Consider the following 17776-nt stretch of genomic DNA (forward strand, 5'->3'; position numbering starts at 1 on the left):
CATGACTTCATTCACTTGATAACTTGTAAAACAACAAGCTCAACTTCTCTGAACAGGTAGTGAATACCACAAAATGAAACCAATGTAACATCGCCAATTGAAACAAGGTTGCTGTCACCAATTTATATACAAAATACTGTCAACCACAAAATACAAAGAAACCAGCAAAGTATTTGCAGACTTCATACCCTTCATACCACAGAACATACCACAAAAACAGAACATATACCAGCGTACATACTTTTATAAATCATTCAGACATGTATGCATCCTTAAAAAAATCGCACGAACTCACAAATATATAAAATTGTTTTCTTCCACTTTTTTTTAATGAGTGTTGCATAAACTTGTGTGCAATAGCTGGTCCCTTAATGGAGCCTCAGTATTTCCTTGGTGAGTTTATTACCATCTGAACTATCTCCCAAGACAGTTTTGGTTGCTTACCTGTCAGGCTTTAACAGGGGCAGCACCAAAAAGAGATAACTGGCTAAATACTTTTTGCACTTTAGGTCTAGATAGGTAACACTGTCAGACATCTCTTTTCTGCTTGAATTGCTCTGGTAATAGGTCTCATTAGTAATAAGTGATAAGTTCAATCTGATTGACCTGCACAAATAGTGCTGTCCCTATAGGCTATGAAGCAGCCTTCAACTCTCTACAGGCCCCATTAGTTCAACTCAGGTGTAATGTCTGTCCTTGTGTGCAATCAGAAGAGTTTATCCTCTCTGTAACATATTTGGGGATGGTTGAAATCGACTTCATGTTTGGTGAGAAAAGGGGCATGCATCAGTAACAGTGCACTAGTACACGATAATGCAAAGCAGCAAACTAAGCAACAGACACCTTCGACAAGAGTGCCCTTGGTGTCACAATCTCCTCATTATGCAAATTTAAACACAGTGATACTATCAGACATACTGTCAGCTTATACAGACACAACTTTCAGTCTTCATTCAGTTGTCAGATCAATTAAAGGGACAACAAAATATAGTAATCTAGAAGATTATCATATTTTCTGCACAAAAAAATGTAACAGTGCTTTTTTGGAACCCCACGAGATCTGTAGCTTTGGGGGGAAAAGGGAAAATGGTCAACTTCAGTTAAACCATGAAAAAATATGCAACTGAAGAGCTAATCTAAATCAGTTTTCTGGGATTCTAGTCTATAGCTTGAAAGAAAAAAAGGCCTTACCTTCTTGGATAAACCTAATTTAATTGGTAATCTTCCTTCCCAAAGCCCCCCATACCTTTGACTTGGTATGGTCTGGTGTTGTGTTCTGAACCAGAAGGTGTTCTCCTTTGTCCAGTCCTTCACAGAAAACAAAAACACTAACATGGGGGAGCTTAAAGTGAAGGGAAATATAACAAAACAAGATCTAATAAACAACATAATTGGTTTCAAATCTAAATTGCATTTGGAGCAAATCACCTGTAGGATAATCTGAATTCAAACCCCTTGAAATACATTTCTTTTATTCTGGGGGTTATGGGTAGTTTTAGAAGCTTTTGATTAAGACTTCTGTGCAGGTATTTTATTGTTCAGTGCCTGCACAGTACATTCAAATGTTAGACCCCTGTTATTCCAGATATGTCCACAAGGGGGAGGAATTGCTTCAAGTTCTAACTGAAGGACCTAAATTAAACAGACGAAGAAGTGAAGCAGCCCAGTCAGGAAACGTTAGTCCCTCCGGCTCAGTTGTTAGGGAAACCCGCCATCATGTATGAATCTCCAATTTAAACACTTTTTCATGGCGTTTCGTTACTTGCCTGACCACGGGTCCGTGAAGCTTTTCGAGTCAGACAAGACGCCAGTGGACTGAGAGGAGAAGTCGCGGGAAGTATATTATTTTTAGTGAAGTTGAATCGACATCAAGCCTTAAGTAAAGTGAACTGTGGCGTTAGCTAAAATGACCCAACAAGCTGCAGCTCTGCAGACCTACAACAATGAACTTGTTAAGTGTAAGTTTCATATTTTTATTCCTACTCGAAAGTTTCAGTCATTGACGTTGATTGCATGTAGACTGCGTGTATTATGGTTTGACAGGTGAAGAGAGACAGATTCTCCTCTGTTTGAAATGCCCCTGTTATCCGTCCTGTACCAGCTACTATGGGATGTTACAGCTCAATCTGATTAACCTGCACAGATTATGCTGTCTCTATCACCTAAGAATCGGCCATAACCCTCTGCTGACCTCATTGATAAAACGCAGGTGTATGGCAGACATTTTTATGCTAGTGGAGAACAGTACAAAGCAACAGGTGCTATTTTTTCAATCAATTTTTTTTACATGGATTTTATATTTATGTGGATCTTACAGACTTTCTTTGTTATCTAATAACTTGTTTAAGGTTTAAATAGTTGTTATTCTCTGTAAGGTAATCTGGCAGCTGTTTTATAATAGATTATCAACCCCAGACATCATAATGTCTTAGACTATCATTGTCTTTAAATATATTTTTCATGGACAAATCTCAACAACATGCAAGATCATCATTAACACGTGGGTTCAGAGACTGTTATTTTTATTTGAGTCATGGTTAACTTTCTTTAACAGACCAACTCTTTTAACTAATTTATCACCAGTGCAATGCAAGTCACATCTAGTGCTGACAGCTTCAGGATCATCTGAAGCCAGCCTAATCTGAAATAGTCTCTGGTGCTTCTGTGTTCCGCAGGTATTGAAGACTTGTCCTCTAAGAGGGAAGAGTTGAACCGTCAAATCAAGCAGGAGGAAGAGGAGAAAGAGAGGCTGCGGCACGACATCCGTATCCTCTCAGAGAAGCTGAGCAGGGTGGAGGAGAGCCTGGCGCAAAGACTTGCTGCTCGTGCAACTTTTGATCGCACCATCGCAGAAACTGAGGCTGCATACACAAAAGTGGGTGACCTGTTCTTATTGATATTTTTTTAAGCGTAAATGTGTAAATAACAGGACTGTTAATGTACTCTTTGTCCACTTAATGTGTAATGAAAATAATATTATTTACAGAGACGTTCATATCTATTCCTACGGTTTTGAAAATGTGAAAGGCAAAAGAGCCCCTCAGACATTTTGGTGCAAATAGTTTATTCCCAGAAAATCAAGATGGCGGTTTTAGAAGTCTTGGGTATTATTCCATTGGTAACCTAATGATTACTTTTTTGGCAAGTCAAATGTTAGGATGAAAATGTGTCAAAGTTTCTCAAAGGCGGGACGCTGCCCCAAGTATTTTTATTGTTTTTTTTTTTCATCATTAATTTTAATGCACATCCACAATTTATTCTGTTTCTGTCAGAAAAAAAGAGAAGAAACACCAGAAAACCTTTTCTTTCAAGAAGGAGGGGATTTAGATTTTTTTTCTCAAAAATACTTGTAGATTTATCCAAGTAAAAAGGTTACTGATGAATCTTACTTTTGAAAGCTTTTGTGTTAAGAATTTAAGAAAATCTGGTTATATCTAGTTTTTGTCAGTCATATTAATATAATAGTTATGATGAAGAGAAGCTCTTTAAAACAAACTTGAGTAAAGTTGTCCACTGGTTTCTCATCATGTGGGACTTTTTGTGTACTCCTGTCATGAGTTGAAAGGGATGTTGAGCAAAAACAGGCCCTCCATATTGCTGCTTAATCACAAAAGTCTAGGGTTCCATAAATTCATACAATCATTTTTCATAGTGTTTCAATCAAACATATTTCAAATCTGGACCTTGGGTTAAACAGGGATTTGAAAGCACAGTTACAACACTATGAGGAATATTACTGGCACATTAATTGGAAGAATGAATTTTAGCTGCTGCAAGGGCAAACTGATACTAGTGGTGATTTTATTTAGTATAGTTTCTTCATTTTTTTTAACAGTTAAAGATTAAAAGTGGAGTAAAACCGTCTTACATTGAACAAGCTGAAAACAGTAAAACTGTAAACAGCATGTTCCTGTCAGAATACAGTCAGCAGATAAAACGCAACAACAACAACAAAAAAGCTATTTTTCCATCACATTAGTCATCCCTGCTGTTTTAGTTTTTGAAGCTGTTCAGCCTTGTTACATCAGTCAGATTTTACATCTGTGCTGACTGAGAGTTGATGTGTGTAGGTGGACAGGTGGGCCTGGTTTTTGTGTTATGAAAAGATTTGTCATACAAGCAGAAGCCAGCATGTGGTCATTGGTAAGCAGTGGAACTAGTTGTACAGTGATTGTGCGTGGAGCAGTGAGTGGGCCATGGCACTCAGATTACACTGTACTAACAGTATTATGTGACAACAGAGCCTGGTTACTCCAGCCCACTTTACTGATGATTCAAATCATAGCATGAAATCTAACTTGACTAATACTGACCAAACTTTTAGTGTATTTGTTTAACCTGTCAAAGAACTGACTCTTCAGCCTTGTGGTGCTCTGTTACTTTCTTATCAGTTTGAGTTAGGGAGGCACCATCATGTTATCCTTGTGCAGTAGTTTCATCTCATATAGCTGTACCCTCCTCACTGGTGCTGAACTCCCGGCGCCCTCACACTAATCACTGCAAACAAACTCTCCAGAGCGGCCCTTATTAAAAAACAACAAGACCCTCAGCAGTGCCTGGGCCCCTTTAGATGACGATATTTTTTAGTACGTATCACACAGTGTTTTTTTAATTCAGGTCTTTAACTGCCCCAGTTTTTTAATATATATTTTAATGTGATGTGTGCGTTGTGTGTGTTGTTTTTTGACCAACAGATCCTGGAGAGTTCTCAGTCTCTTCTGAGCGTCCTGAAGCGAGAGGCAGGAAACCTCAGCAAAGCCACAGAGCCCCGGAGGAAAGAGCAATAATGGCTCTGAACTCTCATTTTGACCACAACCACTGACTCTACCATTAACAAAGCTTTCGCCTCTTACTGGACTATTTGTTATTTATGTGTAACTGATTTATTCAAATAAAAGTGTTTCTTACAACACCCATGACTGTTTTAGTCACATTCAGATAAAGGTTTATCTCATGATTTTAATTCTTATTTCGCCTACTTAAGGTCACATCACAAAAGATATCCAAACCAGTGTTTCTAAGGAAGTAAATGACACATGAACAGAATAAACAGTTGTTCAAGTCTTCTATTTATTGAGCTTTCATTTTTACAAGTATGACATCACTTTTTTGTATCTTTTTTTGCCCAAATCTTTGACGATAACTTTACAGTAAGCTCATCTGCTGAGATGTATAAATGTACAGACGGAGGGAAAGTAATGAGGGAACAGAATGGAGCTTTTACCACAGAGTTGCTACAGTGTGACCATTACAAACTGTTCACTTTGCAACAGGAGTCAACATATGGAGAAACACTGCATTAAGAGGCCACATGTACACTCAAGAAGTGAAGTGATGTGATTCTATTTCCTGGAAACGGCCATCAGAGAAGTAATCTGTGGAGTCATTCAGTTTACAGAGAGATGGAGGGTTACACATTCCCACTCAGAGAAGACCTCTTTGGTGTTTGGGTCACTAAAGGCATCAGCTTTCACAGATGGATCCACAGGCAGGTCATGTGACTGTTAGCCACAGCTCCACAGCAGGTCCAGTTTGGACTATAAAGAACTGTACCAGTGTGTTTAAGCCTTAGTCATAGGTGGACACAGCGATTTGGTAGATATGTTAGTGATTTATAAAGTTAACCTAAAAGAGAACCAATCCTTTTTGTAATTTGACCAATTCCAGTTGAAATGGGGATTTTATTTTGCCTGTTTGAAAGTGTCAAATTGTTTTAAAACTTTTTTTTTTAATTAAAGTCATCAAAAAAGAAATTCACTTTGACAGTTATTTCTGCTAACACCAAACCAAGTTGCGTTTTAATGGCTCCTTATGGTCCTACACTGAAAAAAAACAAAAAAAACCCTGAGTGTTTCTGACTTTTTTTTCAGTAAAAAATGTCTTTTTAGACTAAATATGAGCCACATTCACTTGACCAGTCTAGAAAAATATCTTATTTCAAGATATTTAAAGCCAAAAATGAGGTCTGAATTGCCAGTGGGGTGAAAAAAAAGTACTTGTATTAAGACATTATTCTAGTCTTAACGAGCACATTTCTCTTACAGCACTGGCAGATTTTTTCACTTGTGACAAGTAATTCAGACCTCATTTTGTCTTAAAATAGCTTAAAATAAGGCACTTTTCTGAACTGGTCAAGTGAATGTGGCTCATAATGAGTCTAAAAAGACATTTTTCACTGAAATGCGACAAAAACACTTGGTAAAATTTCAGTTTTTTGCAGTGTAGGATGTTTGATTGAAAGTCTTCTACTTAGTTTTCAAATCATTCTGAATCAAATGTAAATGAATGGAGAACTGAAACTGTTGGAAAAGTACATTCAAACTTGTAAACCACAGTATTACGGTTTGCAGAATGATTGGAAAGACATGCTATCAGCAAACTCACTGGTACGGTCCTTTAAATAATTTTTCCTACCGAGTCAACTTGTTTATAATTACAGCAACAGCTATATAACAGCAACAGATTTTTTTTAAAGTTACTTTAGGACAAAGATGAATTACTGGACCTGTGTGGAGAACAGCATTTAGGCTACAGTTAGTGGTCACAGCGAAAAGGCCAACAAATTTAAGACTTCTGATGCAAGGCTGTGGCAAACAGAGTAAAAAAACTGGACATGGCATTTATCGGCAGTGCATTCATCATCACGTTTGTTTGAGGAGCTCTTCTCAAGAACAGGAATCAATCAATTTTCATTTAAAAAAATATTTTCTGGCAACCAAAGTCTCCAAATTCTCACCCTCTGAATCTGACGTACAATCAGTGGTTGTATTTATAAAAAAAAAAACTGTTTGGACTTGTTCTTTTAGGTGCATGTTTCCTCAGTCGCCTTCTCTGTTCTCTGTCATGAGGTGCAAAACAAAGATAAAAGCATGACAGTGCAAACACGTTAAACATCCAAGAAGACTCCAGATGAAACAGATAAATCCTAAATTCATCAGACAAAGACAAACAGTCTTAACAGCAACAGAGCAAAACATTTTTGATTTGAGAGATGAACAAAACAACAGCAGGAGTAAGAAATACATCATGAAACATGGTGGAAACTGTACAACAATACTGGCCAAAAGGGTTTAATGTGGGGCATGTACAGACTGAATGTGTGGCCATTACAGCAACACTTTTTTCCGTTGGCATAATGAGTTTAAAAAATCATCTCAAAACTCGATGCATTCTTGTATATAAAACAATCTGAATAATAAAAAAAATTACACATCCTTTCACACACACACAGATCTGCTTTCACTCTGACAAACATGCTAAATCAAAAGTGATCACGCTTCTTGTTGCCGTCATACTTCACCGGTCCTTCTGTTTTCTTTGTGGAATGTGAGAGTGCATGAGGTCTGACTGGAAAAGAAACGACTAAAACCACCATCAAGGCTGTTTACACAAGCCTGGTTCCTCCAACACCAGCAAATCTGTTTATACAAAAATGTCTTATGTACAGGAGCAGGTCTTAGACATGCAAACTTTAACTGTCAGCAGGAATAAATACACGAAAAGCAAGAAATAAAGGTTTAACAGCTTTTGATAAATTCAAATGCGGTATATAAGAAGTGGATGGAGCCTCTTGGGTTCAAAGCAAGTAGAGGCAAAGGTAGAGTGACCAGACTTGCATTTTTTCTGATGTCAATCAGGGGGTGACAGTTTTAGGGTTTGATTTCATGATTAACTACCACAGTAAACATTTTCCAAATGAGTAAATTGTCTGAATCGCAAGTTTCAAGTCTTACTCAACACTGCATGATGATCAATCTGTAACTTGTGGAGTGATTTACAGCAAAACCAATAAGAAGATCAGACAATAAATGGGCAACAAAACAATGGAGCTACAGGGGATTAACAAGTTACTTTTGCCAACCTGGCAGCAAGGAGGAGAAACAGCAATCAAGAGGCGAATTATGGGGATGAAAAGCCAAATAAATAAAAAAAACTGCAGTTCCTTAAGTGGCCACTTGTGCATCAACACATCAACAAAACAAGGACTGCTCAGCAAAAAAAGTTTGTTTCTCCATCCACGATCACTTTGAGACCATTTCCCCTTTAAACTCTGGTAGGAGAGCATCCACAGGAAGTGATAGCTGGTTGTTTCTAGCTGTATACCCTCATCTCTCCCGCTAATCCAGTCCCCCAGAATTTCTTAAGAATCAATTAGACTGAAAAGCCAGGGTTAGGGTTAGGTTAGAGTTAATTTAGATTGTCAGCTATTGCAACAAAAAGAATCTCAGGGTCTGGGTAACACATAGCTTCCTGTGGACAAAGCAGCACCTCTTTCATGTGTAAAAAGACTGAGTGAGCTGCTGATGAAACTGACGCCATCCCTGCAGCAGTGGTTTCTAGCATCACAGACAGCCACAGAGAAATAATCAGTCTCTGCACTGACTGTCTTATTTGCTTTTTCAGCAGGATGGTTCATAATCAGCAAAACTCCTGAAAGGGGCTTAAATGACTTCGCCTTTTGGAGAAGCGGATAACTGTGCAGCTGTGTTAGCTTAGCTCCAGTCTATTCACAAATTGTGGTCGCTACCATGTAAAAAGCAAAATACAAACAAAAAACAGACTATAGCGACAGCCAAAATGCCAAAGCTAAGCTGTCATTATTGTAGGTTACAGACCAATGGATGACATCATGCTTATTTTGTCCACTTCTTACATACAGCTGATTTAATAAATGTGACGCGACACAGATATCATAATAGAGAGTATACAGAAACATTCTACAGTATGATGTTTTTGTTTTCAACAGCAATATGGACATACAGACATTGTTGGCCAAGGTCACTTTTTTCAAGCTTTTCAATCAAAAACTCAGAGCTGCTGTTTGATTGACAGGAAATCTTCCCTGGGGTGCATACCCCCCCACACACAGATATGAGAGCTGGGCTGAAGTTTGTTTACCATCGAGACTCTCCGACTAAACATCCAGCAGCTTTGATACAGCATAGTTTGCCGGAACAACGTACAAAAACTAAAAGGCATACTGAAGCTTTACAGTTGAAGAGAAACAAACATGCAGATACAAAAACAACAAAAAACAAAACTACAATTGTGGCACCCTTTAACCATTTTTTGTTTCTGTGTGTTTGAGTCTGCCAGCGATCTACACAGGCGGATATCTCCTCCACATCCTTGATATTTGGAGATTTTTCCATGATAACACTGATCTCCGTCATCGTGGCATTATGTATACATGGGCACTGGTGGCTTTCCTGTGTATCAGCTCCGCTGCTTGTACGCATCCAACAAACACTGATGCAGATTTTGGAGATGTGTCTCCACTTCTTTCTTCCAGAGTGAGGAAAAGAAAACATAACGTCTCCCACGGATCCTGAAAATCTCATTAATTTTCTGTCAGATATCATGTTCATGAGGATGAGGAGGAGGGAAAGTGGCTGACAGATCAACTGTCCAGGACTTGGAGGGCAAAGACAGTCCAGCTGCTTTTGGGTCGGATCAGGTATAAAGTGGGATTTGAACACAGGCCACTTGACAAAAAAGCTGTTCTGCTCTGATATGCAGTTGATAATGTGGCGTGCAGTGGTACCGTGGCAGGTAATCAGCCAAAAATTAACCAACAAACAAACAAAAAAACCCATACTATACTTCCTGTCTGATCAGGCTGATGTGCTTAAAGACGGCTGGAGTGTAGAGCTGGAGGCAGTTCAGGCCCAGGTGTCGCAGACCTCACAGGGCTCTGGCTGCAGTCTGGTCCCACAGGTGAGATGCTACTGTACAGCTGATTGGTCCGACTGATCAGAAGTAAAGCGCTGGCTCGCTGCTGTAGTCAGACAGGGAGGCGCTGTCTGCTGGTGTGAGCTGAGAGGAGGAGAGTTTAAATGTTGAAGTAATGTGATCAGTACAGCAGAAGCTTAACAGCTTTTCCTGTTAATGTCACCACTGCTTTGTTGTACTGTCTACAGAGACAGTGAGGTTTAATGTTAAGATCTTTGAAAAAATGTAAGATGAATTTGAATTTCTTAAAAACTTTTTTTTAACATCAATTATCACCTCTGCAATTAGCTTACAGATTATTAGATATTACTCCTGTAGGTAGTAGGGGTGGGAGAAAAAAATGAAAATCGATTTACCAGGATTTTTTGTTTGACAATATCAAAAACAGGATTCTTTGTCAAAAAAAAAAAAAAAAATCAAATTCTTCAATTTAGTCTTTGTCTATAAACTGGATTGGAAAAAAGTACCACTTTTTCCTGATATAGCCTGTAGACATTATCATCATCATTTAACTTTTTCACATGGTCTGCTGTTAAAAAAGCAAACTAAAAATTGCAAAAGTCGTAAATATCAAAGAACCAGTCCCAGCCCTAGTTGTTAGATACTTTATTTTTGTTAATTTTTTAATTTCTTTTTTTTTATGTTTTTACCAGACCAGTATGATTCAACTAACATTGTTGTCTCCTCTGTTTGGTCATCATTGTTAAGAGACATTAAAATAGGTTTATTTTATACAATGAAAGGTTTTGCTGTTTCAGTGTAACTCAGAGAGAAAAATACGTTTCCATTCATCAACAGCCATTTCTTCTTTTGTAATCAGTAAACTTTTTTGGAGGCTCCTGGGGAAACAGCTCACTCAGAAATCAGTCAATGTAATTGATGGCCAATGCCTGAAACAAACTTGACCTCTCTTTCCCGCCTCCCTGTTCAAAATCTTGTCTCTTCCTCTGTTTTAAACCATTTTCACATATTATGAGGTACAATGATTTCATAGAAATGAATGAAGGCGTTTTCTCTCACCATAACCTCCTCTGTAATCTCCGTCTGTTGAGGGGCAGTTTCTCCTTGGTAAACATTTTCTTCATGTTTCTGCTCCTGCCAGGTGTTGTAGTCCACCGAGTGTTTGGGAACATAACTGGCAAGATCTGGAGACAATAAAAAGACAGCAGGCTTCAATAACATTTTTCCTTTAGATCCCAAACAAAAGCAAATTCGATTTTTATATCCTGTTCTTTAGCGAGAACCTCAGCCTCATTGCAACAAAAGAAACAGTTCCAATCAGAAAATTAAATAATTTGATCATTTTACCCTCATGATTAATAAATTAGAAATGTTTTATGTTATTCATGGTACAAATATTCTTCCAGAGCCAAGATGTTCTGATCAGTTCCTTTTTTGTCCAGTAGGGGTCTCTCTAGTCATACAGTTTGTAGCTCTGGAAGAAATATACAGCCTTAATTTATAGCATGGCATCTACTTTAGACTTACCAACGATATTATGTAGCCTGAAAACATGCTTAGAAGTGGAATACTACACATCAAGAAAGTGCAATTTTCAATTTATTCAACTAAAAATCTAAAGCAACCTCTGACATGAAGGTTAAAATTTTTGGTACTGAGCCGGGTAAAAAGCTTTGGTGGACACCAGGGAATGCCAAATGCAACTCTGACATTAAAGAGACTAAGATGCTTTTTTAAAATCTAAAAAAAGTATTTCTCCTGTGATTAAAAGACACAAGTATTAGTGTAAATTGTAAAACCAGCAGACTGACCTTTTTATATCAAAACCAATTCTAAAAACTATTAGGATCATCATGTACCGACTAAATATCTGCACGATACAAAACATCTGAACCAAAGTTTACAAAGAAATATGTTTAAGCTTTTACATCAGTTCAAAGTGGATACCTGAGTGGTATGATTACAACAAAATCTACAAAAAGCCTTTTTCTTCTAACAGTCTCATGTCATTTGGTCTCACCGTTGCTGTTATTCAGGTGTGTTGGAGAGTTTGCGAAACTGGGTCGAGGGATGTGGATACGTCCGACCATGCTTGGCTGTTCGTCTGCCACTTTGCCGTCTTGTTTCTCCCCCTCGTCCTCTTCCCCGCTGTCCCAGCTGTTTTCTGATGGATACTCGTACGTACTCCTCAGGCTTGACTCGTTGAAGGAGATCTTTAGCTGCAGAAGACAGACGCAGAGAAATCAGCATAAACCACTGTCTATGATTTCCAAAACATTGTTTGAATTGTTCATTGGGTAGTAATGCTCTCTTTTTGCTGACCTGGAAAATGATTTTGACAGGTACAAACAGTTTAATTAAACATCTGTTTGGATGTCAAGGAAAAGAAGAAAAGCTTGAGGGACACTCTCTGTTCTCAGAAAAGTTTTGTGCAGCTGAGATCAAAATACTAACAAATATGCAACAATATATACTAACTATGGTAAGGTATGATGACTATAAACAACTACTTATAATATTAATAAGAATAAGAATAATAAATTAAAAGGTAAATAGAAATAATAACAGAAACGAGAAAGCCCACTGTGTTAGAAGATTTACAGGAATAAATGATAAAGGTGTAGTCGGTCTTATTGTTATTGGCAGAAGCTCGTCGGTCTTGGAGCTTTAACTGTAAACGTTGGTCACCCTTGGTTTTAAGCCAGGATGTTGGAACACCATCAGAGCTTAGAGAAAGCCCAGACACAGAGGGGTCAAAAGGCTTTCCTTACATTTCAAAGGAAAGTCGTTTAAAACTTTAAAATTATTCTTCATAACCTTTAAAACCATACAATAAAAAAACAGGCAGATAAATTGGTAATGACAGGAGTTCTGTGCTGGTATTTTTGGTGAAGACCAGTTTGAAGTAAAATAATCCAAATGAGACAATAAAAGCGACAATGATTTAGTGTAATTCAGCAAGATCAATTCCATAATGGTTTTTGATGTTTTATTCTATTAAAAAAACAGTGGATTAAAACTCACTCACAAGCCTTTTTACTTTATTTGTTATTTGGGGATGTTGAAACAAATGTAACAGCAGAGCAAATTATAACCTCCTGGGTATATTTAGTAAGAAAACAAACCTCTGCCTCTGACTGGTTACTCCCTGGTTTGTCTCAGGGAGACGCCAAGCTCTTCATGCATCAAATTTTAAAGCATCTGACATCATATTGTTTCTAAGCTCCAGAGTCTAAAGCCCAGCTGACGTTGCTCTACTTAAAGATGTCTGCAGTTCAACTTCCTTATTGCTCCATTTTTTTAAACCACCCCTTCTGATCACTCGTCCCTACTCTTTGCTAACTCTGCAGTAACGACAGTTTAACCAACCAACCACCTCATAACTTATTCAACACAGCTCCTAATTGGGATTCTTGGAAAGCCAGCTGCAGTTTGTTGAGGTCTGTGTGCGGCGTCATGTACTGTACTTTGTGTGTCCTCTGAGTGGGCCAGGTGGCAGACTTACAGGAGCTGAGGGCCTGTGATTGATCGTCTCAGAGTGTCCGCTGTAAGACGTGTCTGTTTGGAAACGCTTCAGTGATCTGCAAACATAGAGCCACCAGCTGAGACGGGCTCTTACACTTTGTTGCACCATGTAATCCAACATGAATGGGAACTGTGCCGTCAGAGATTTAAGAGGTTCTGTCTGTCAGTGACTGACATTTATTCTCACAGGAGACATCTTTGAGAATAAAGATGGCACGTTCCCAGAGAAGTTAACTGCCGCATTAAACAGACTGACTTAACATTCAAGGTAAGCTCTCTGGAAGTTCACTTTAGCTACTCCCTGAAAACAAACAGAAGACAACAACAGCATCTTGTGATGCAAAAACTTCACTGCAGTAACAAAGTTTTCATGAAAAAAGATTTTTTTTTTTTTGATGAGTTGGACTCTTGGCACTTGCAAGTTTGTAGTTTACTTCACATGGCCTGTGTCTGTAGATCCTAATGAGGCTGCAAAGCCAATAAACTGGTTAGGTCTCATAAAGTTAACAGAGGACTAGTTAAACATATGGAAGACAGTCCACCACCTCCAGCTCAAATCTTTGGAGAGAATTCATCTGTAAGAAAATCCTGAGTTTTTTTAATAACTCCTAGGATTTAAGAGTCAAAGTGTAACAACCCTGAGCAAGCTCAGTGCTCAGTGCTGGAGGATGTGTGGCCATGTATCAGCTGTTCATTTTTACATATTTCGGGAATGTCCAAAATTGCTGCTTTTTTGCTGGATGTAATGACAACAATTAGATCAATAATAGGCTCAGAGCTTCTCTTTAACTTTTGTGTTTATACCCGGGTAATGTACCAGCTGGGCTTAAAATCAGGACAGATATTTATTAGTGGTGGGACTTGATTAAAAAAAATAGTTGAATTAATCATGCCATTTGTAATTAATTAATCGTAATTAATCACATCAATACTCAACATCAGAAGCAACACTTTTTAAGCTAAACAGATTTTGGTAGAAGACTAAATCATTGAATATTCTCATACACAAGTTTAAACCGCAAAATCCTGTTTATTTTGGTAATAAGATTTTTTTTTGTGGACACTACTTTCAAGTACATTCATCAGCCATTATGTGGTAAATAGTGCTGTCAGGAGATTAAAAAACAATCAAATTATTTACAGGATTTGTTATTAATTGATCTAATTAATCACATTTTAATCTTATATCTACTTAAGGTCCCCACATAAAGAATTTGAACTGTAGGGCATTACAAAATTATAGTGCATGACTAATCAAATGAATTCACGAAAAAGAGAATATTTGTAAATCTTTTTTTTTTTTTCAACTGGTCAATATTAATTAAAATGTCTGTGTTCCCTGCCATTGACATTGGATTACTGTTTACTGCGTCTATAAAAGTTAATCATATTTTTCAGTGGAGGGAGGCGGGGTCTGGTGGAGCTTGTCAATCAAAATCCTGCTCGTAAACTACTGTGGGTGGTGCGCTCTTTGGATGAGAGCTCAGCATGGATATTAGGAGAAATGTGAGATGACAGAGACACAGAGAGACGCTGCAAGTCAGGAAAGTTCAGGCAGCTCACGCTGACACGAAGATGTGTCACGGTAGTTCAGAGAGAAAGAGCGGTGCCATCGTGAGAAAAGACGACGGAGATCATCGAGAGGATAATGATGGAGCGCCCGAGATGAACACGATCAAAAAAGTTTGATATTTCTATTTTTTGGACCAAAAACAGGAAGAGAGACATAGAAGAAGAGAGTCCACTCTTCTTAAGTAACTTTGGTTTTTACATGGTCAGAGAAAACAAGATTATTTGGGTCTTAAAAGATCATTCAAGATGCTCTGAAAATGTCTGGCAGCCAATGGGTTAATCTTGCGTTGATTTTTATAACGCGTTAATGTGCGGTGAAATTAATTAATCTAATTAACGCGTTAAAGTCACAGCCCTAATATTCATTTATAATTAGCTTTTTACATTTTTTTCTTCATACATGTCATTGTGGAAAACAACAAACTTTCTTCCAACCGTGAAAATTCCTGGATAAATAAGATCCTTTAAGATTTAAGGCTATGTCCACTCTTAGCTGGGTATCTGGGCTAAACAGGATATATATTTTTATCAAGCAAAAACAATAAAAGTACAATTAATGAAAATAAATGAATAAATAATGATAATTAAAAAAAACCTGGTTTGGTCTCATGTCAAACATATTCACAGCCTGGTTCAGATGTCAGTTTTCAATCGTCCACATTGTTCGTGTGTATTTTTTTACAGCACCTCCATAAAACTGATATAATGAAATGATTTGCACAAACATTTTCATATTATTTGACTTAAAGGTAGCAGTTTGCCAGGGGGCTCAAAGCCTGCCTCCGCTCCACCTCTTCACCTATGACTATGATAACTGTAAGCTATGTTGAGTCTGTTGTCAACACCACGCCCACAATTTAGGGCATCGAAACCCTTCTCTAGAAACCACTGGCTGAAGTTAACATGTTGTAATAATGTAGGTTTATCTCATTTTTGATTCAGCAATGGTTACAATACGCTGCAACAGATTCCTATTTTAAGTCATATTTCAGGGGTTTCGGTGTCTTTTGGGAGGATAGGGCAGTTAATAGTGCAGGTAAACTGGAGAGGCAACGAGGAGTGGCATGCAGGGAAGAGGCTGCTGGCTGGAAGTGAACCCAGTCCGCTCATTTGAGGACGAGGTACCAAAAATAACAAATTTGACAAAAATAGATGTCAACATTTGTCAGGTAACCTTTGAAAAGATATTATGTTCTCTACTTATGTTTGAACCTGTCAAACTTCATGTTTATAGTTCAACAATAACACACCACTAAAAAGGTCTACCTGCAGGGGCTGATCTACGCTGTTCAGAGGTTTAGATGAAAGACATTTCTCAGTGAAGAAGTATTATCTATTGCTGTAAAATTACAAACCTATTAACTTGTAGGAAATAAAAAAAATGATGTACAGTATCATTAGAATGAAGCACAAAGATATCTCTGATCTATAAATGTTTCATAAGCATTACCCGTAGCTTTAAAGCACAAACAGAAGTTTAAGTTGTGCAGCCAGATGTAGTAAATTAAAATTTATGTATTTATGCTGATTTATTCAAATAAATGAAAGCTTGATTTGTGCTGCAGTGAGGGCAACCATTGAATTCAAAGCTTGACGGAACATGTAGACATTTCCTTTGTGACAGAGTTTTCAATTAAAATGTCAGTAATAAAATGTTTGATCACTGCAGCTGTACCATGAGGGTTGGGCCTCATGACATGAAAGTATTGAACAACCGGAATATCCATCACTCCATAAAGTCTCTATCCATGTGACCTGACCACATTTCTTCTTAAATGGTTCTGTTATCTTCTCCAGTGTTGCCATGGAAAAAGCAGGCTATAAACACACACAAACACATAACAGCAGGCTTGTCCGTCAGCTGACTGCTCTTTACGTACTGTACCTTGCTCCATCCACAGCAGACTGTGATCTAAATCTGCAGTAATCTCCATCACAAGGCCACAAGCCAGCAGCAACACCAGTCAGGGTTCACACTGAACGTGATGTTTGAATGATTTTAGCTGTCATATTTTCTGTTTTATACTTTTATTGTCCAGTCTGGGGTGGAGAAGAGATGGTTTTCACCCCAAGGTTATGTCTAACTTTAACACTTTAACATGCACTGTTATGTCTTTTCAGGGCAGTCTCCTTTTTTTTGTAAGAGCAGGTGTTTCTATAACTTCTGTAAATCTTAAAAGATGGTACTTCACTTTATTGTTTCATCTTTGGATAGCCAACAAAATTTGTCACTCTTCTAGTGTATGAAACAAAATGCAGGATTATTTTATGGAATAAAACAAAGGTTAATAAATTCAAAATGTTTGTCTTTAGTTTAGAGTTGCCACTATGCTGCTACATGAAAGTAAACAGCTTTTTCAGAAATGGAGATGAAGCTGAATGTAGGCTGTGTCTTTTGACATTTGGATGCTAACCTGCAAGGCTGATGGTGTTAGCTTGTGTTAGCTAATGGGTTTAGCCACACCAGTAAACCCATTTTACATTGTGACTCAGTAATCCTGAGTTGGAGCCATGATCTTTTTAAATGTATTTTACAAAGTACAAAACCATGTTCAAGCCTTACTTGCCATTTACAGCAACAGCCAATGGTACTGTAGAAAAGCAGTCCCATGATATCTTGCAGTCATAAAACTTTTTTCTATTATAAAAGCAACAAATCCTTGAAAGCTTTAAAACAAGTTCAACCCCTCGCAAGAAAATAAGAAATTTTAGGGCACTAAGTTAAATCTGGCCTGTTTGCACCTTAGGATTACACTGTACTCTGTTTTTTTCAGCAGCCAGTTGAGGCATACAACTTTAGCATTTCTCAAACTTTCTTTCACTAACTCTTTATTGCCAAAGGTATCATAATTGAGACATAATTTTCAAAGACCTCTATCTCACCAGCATGATAAAGTTGGATAGGTTTCTTAAAAACCTGTTAAAAATATTATTTCTACCCCCTTGAGGGTTACCATACCACTACAGGTAGGTGAAGTTGTATTTT

The 17776-nt window shown here is 37.8% G+C and overlaps 2 protein-coding genes across 2 annotated transcripts in view; one reads left to right on the top strand and one right to left on the bottom strand.

The window, feature by feature from the left end:
- The first annotated feature begins 1649 nt into the window (after nucleotides 1-1649).
- Nucleotides 1650-5042, top strand: ssna1 (Sjogren syndrome nuclear autoantigen 1). Its single transcript, XM_074690074.1, has 3 exons — nucleotides 1650-1958; nucleotides 2676-2875; nucleotides 4695-5042. The coding sequence occupies exons 1-3, from the start codon at nucleotides 1907-1909 to the stop codon at nucleotides 4785-4787; spliced, it is 345 nt and encodes a 114-aa protein (XP_074546175.1). The 5' UTR covers nucleotides 1650-1906; the 3' UTR covers nucleotides 4788-5042.
- Nucleotides 5043-5056: 14 nt separating this feature from the next.
- The window catches only part of tprn (taperin), a 36317-nt gene continuing 23597 nt past the window's right edge, over nucleotides 5057-17776 (bottom strand). Inside the window, exons 2-4 of the mRNA XM_074690073.1 lie at nucleotides 11714-11912; nucleotides 10753-10877; nucleotides 5057-9816 (exon numbers count right to left, since the gene is read on the bottom strand). Of these exons, the coding sequence (XP_074546174.1) occupies nucleotides 9754-9816; nucleotides 10753-10877; nucleotides 11714-11912 (387 nt within the window). The 3' untranslated portion in view covers nucleotides 5057-9753. The remainder of the gene's footprint in view (nucleotides 9817-10752; nucleotides 10878-11713; nucleotides 11913-17776) is intronic.

The sequence above is a fragment of the Halichoeres trimaculatus genome, unplaced genomic scaffold, assembly GCF_033239565.1.
Source record: "Halichoeres trimaculatus isolate MK-OKI-2021-1 unplaced genomic scaffold, fHalTri1.1 fHalTri1_scaffold_16, whole genome shotgun sequence".
Taxonomy (NCBI): domain Eukaryota; kingdom Metazoa; phylum Chordata; class Actinopteri; order Labriformes; family Labridae; genus Halichoeres; species Halichoeres trimaculatus.

What these genes read in the sequence shown, in the direction of transcription:
- ssna1 (XM_074690074.1), top strand. Translation starts at nt 1,907, where the DNA reads ATGACCCAACAAGCTGCAGCTCTGCAGACCTACAACAATGAACTTGTT. An exon ending in CAACAATGAACTTGTTAAGT is followed by an intron (nt 1,959 to 2,675) that starts GTAAGTTTCATA and finishes TGTGTTCCGCAG; the next exon opens with GTATTGAAGACTTGTCCTCT. An exon ending in CTGAGGCTGCATACACAAAA is followed by an intron (nt 2,876 to 4,694) that starts GTGGGTGACCTG and finishes TTTGACCAACAG; the next exon opens with ATCCTGGAGAGTTCTCAGTC.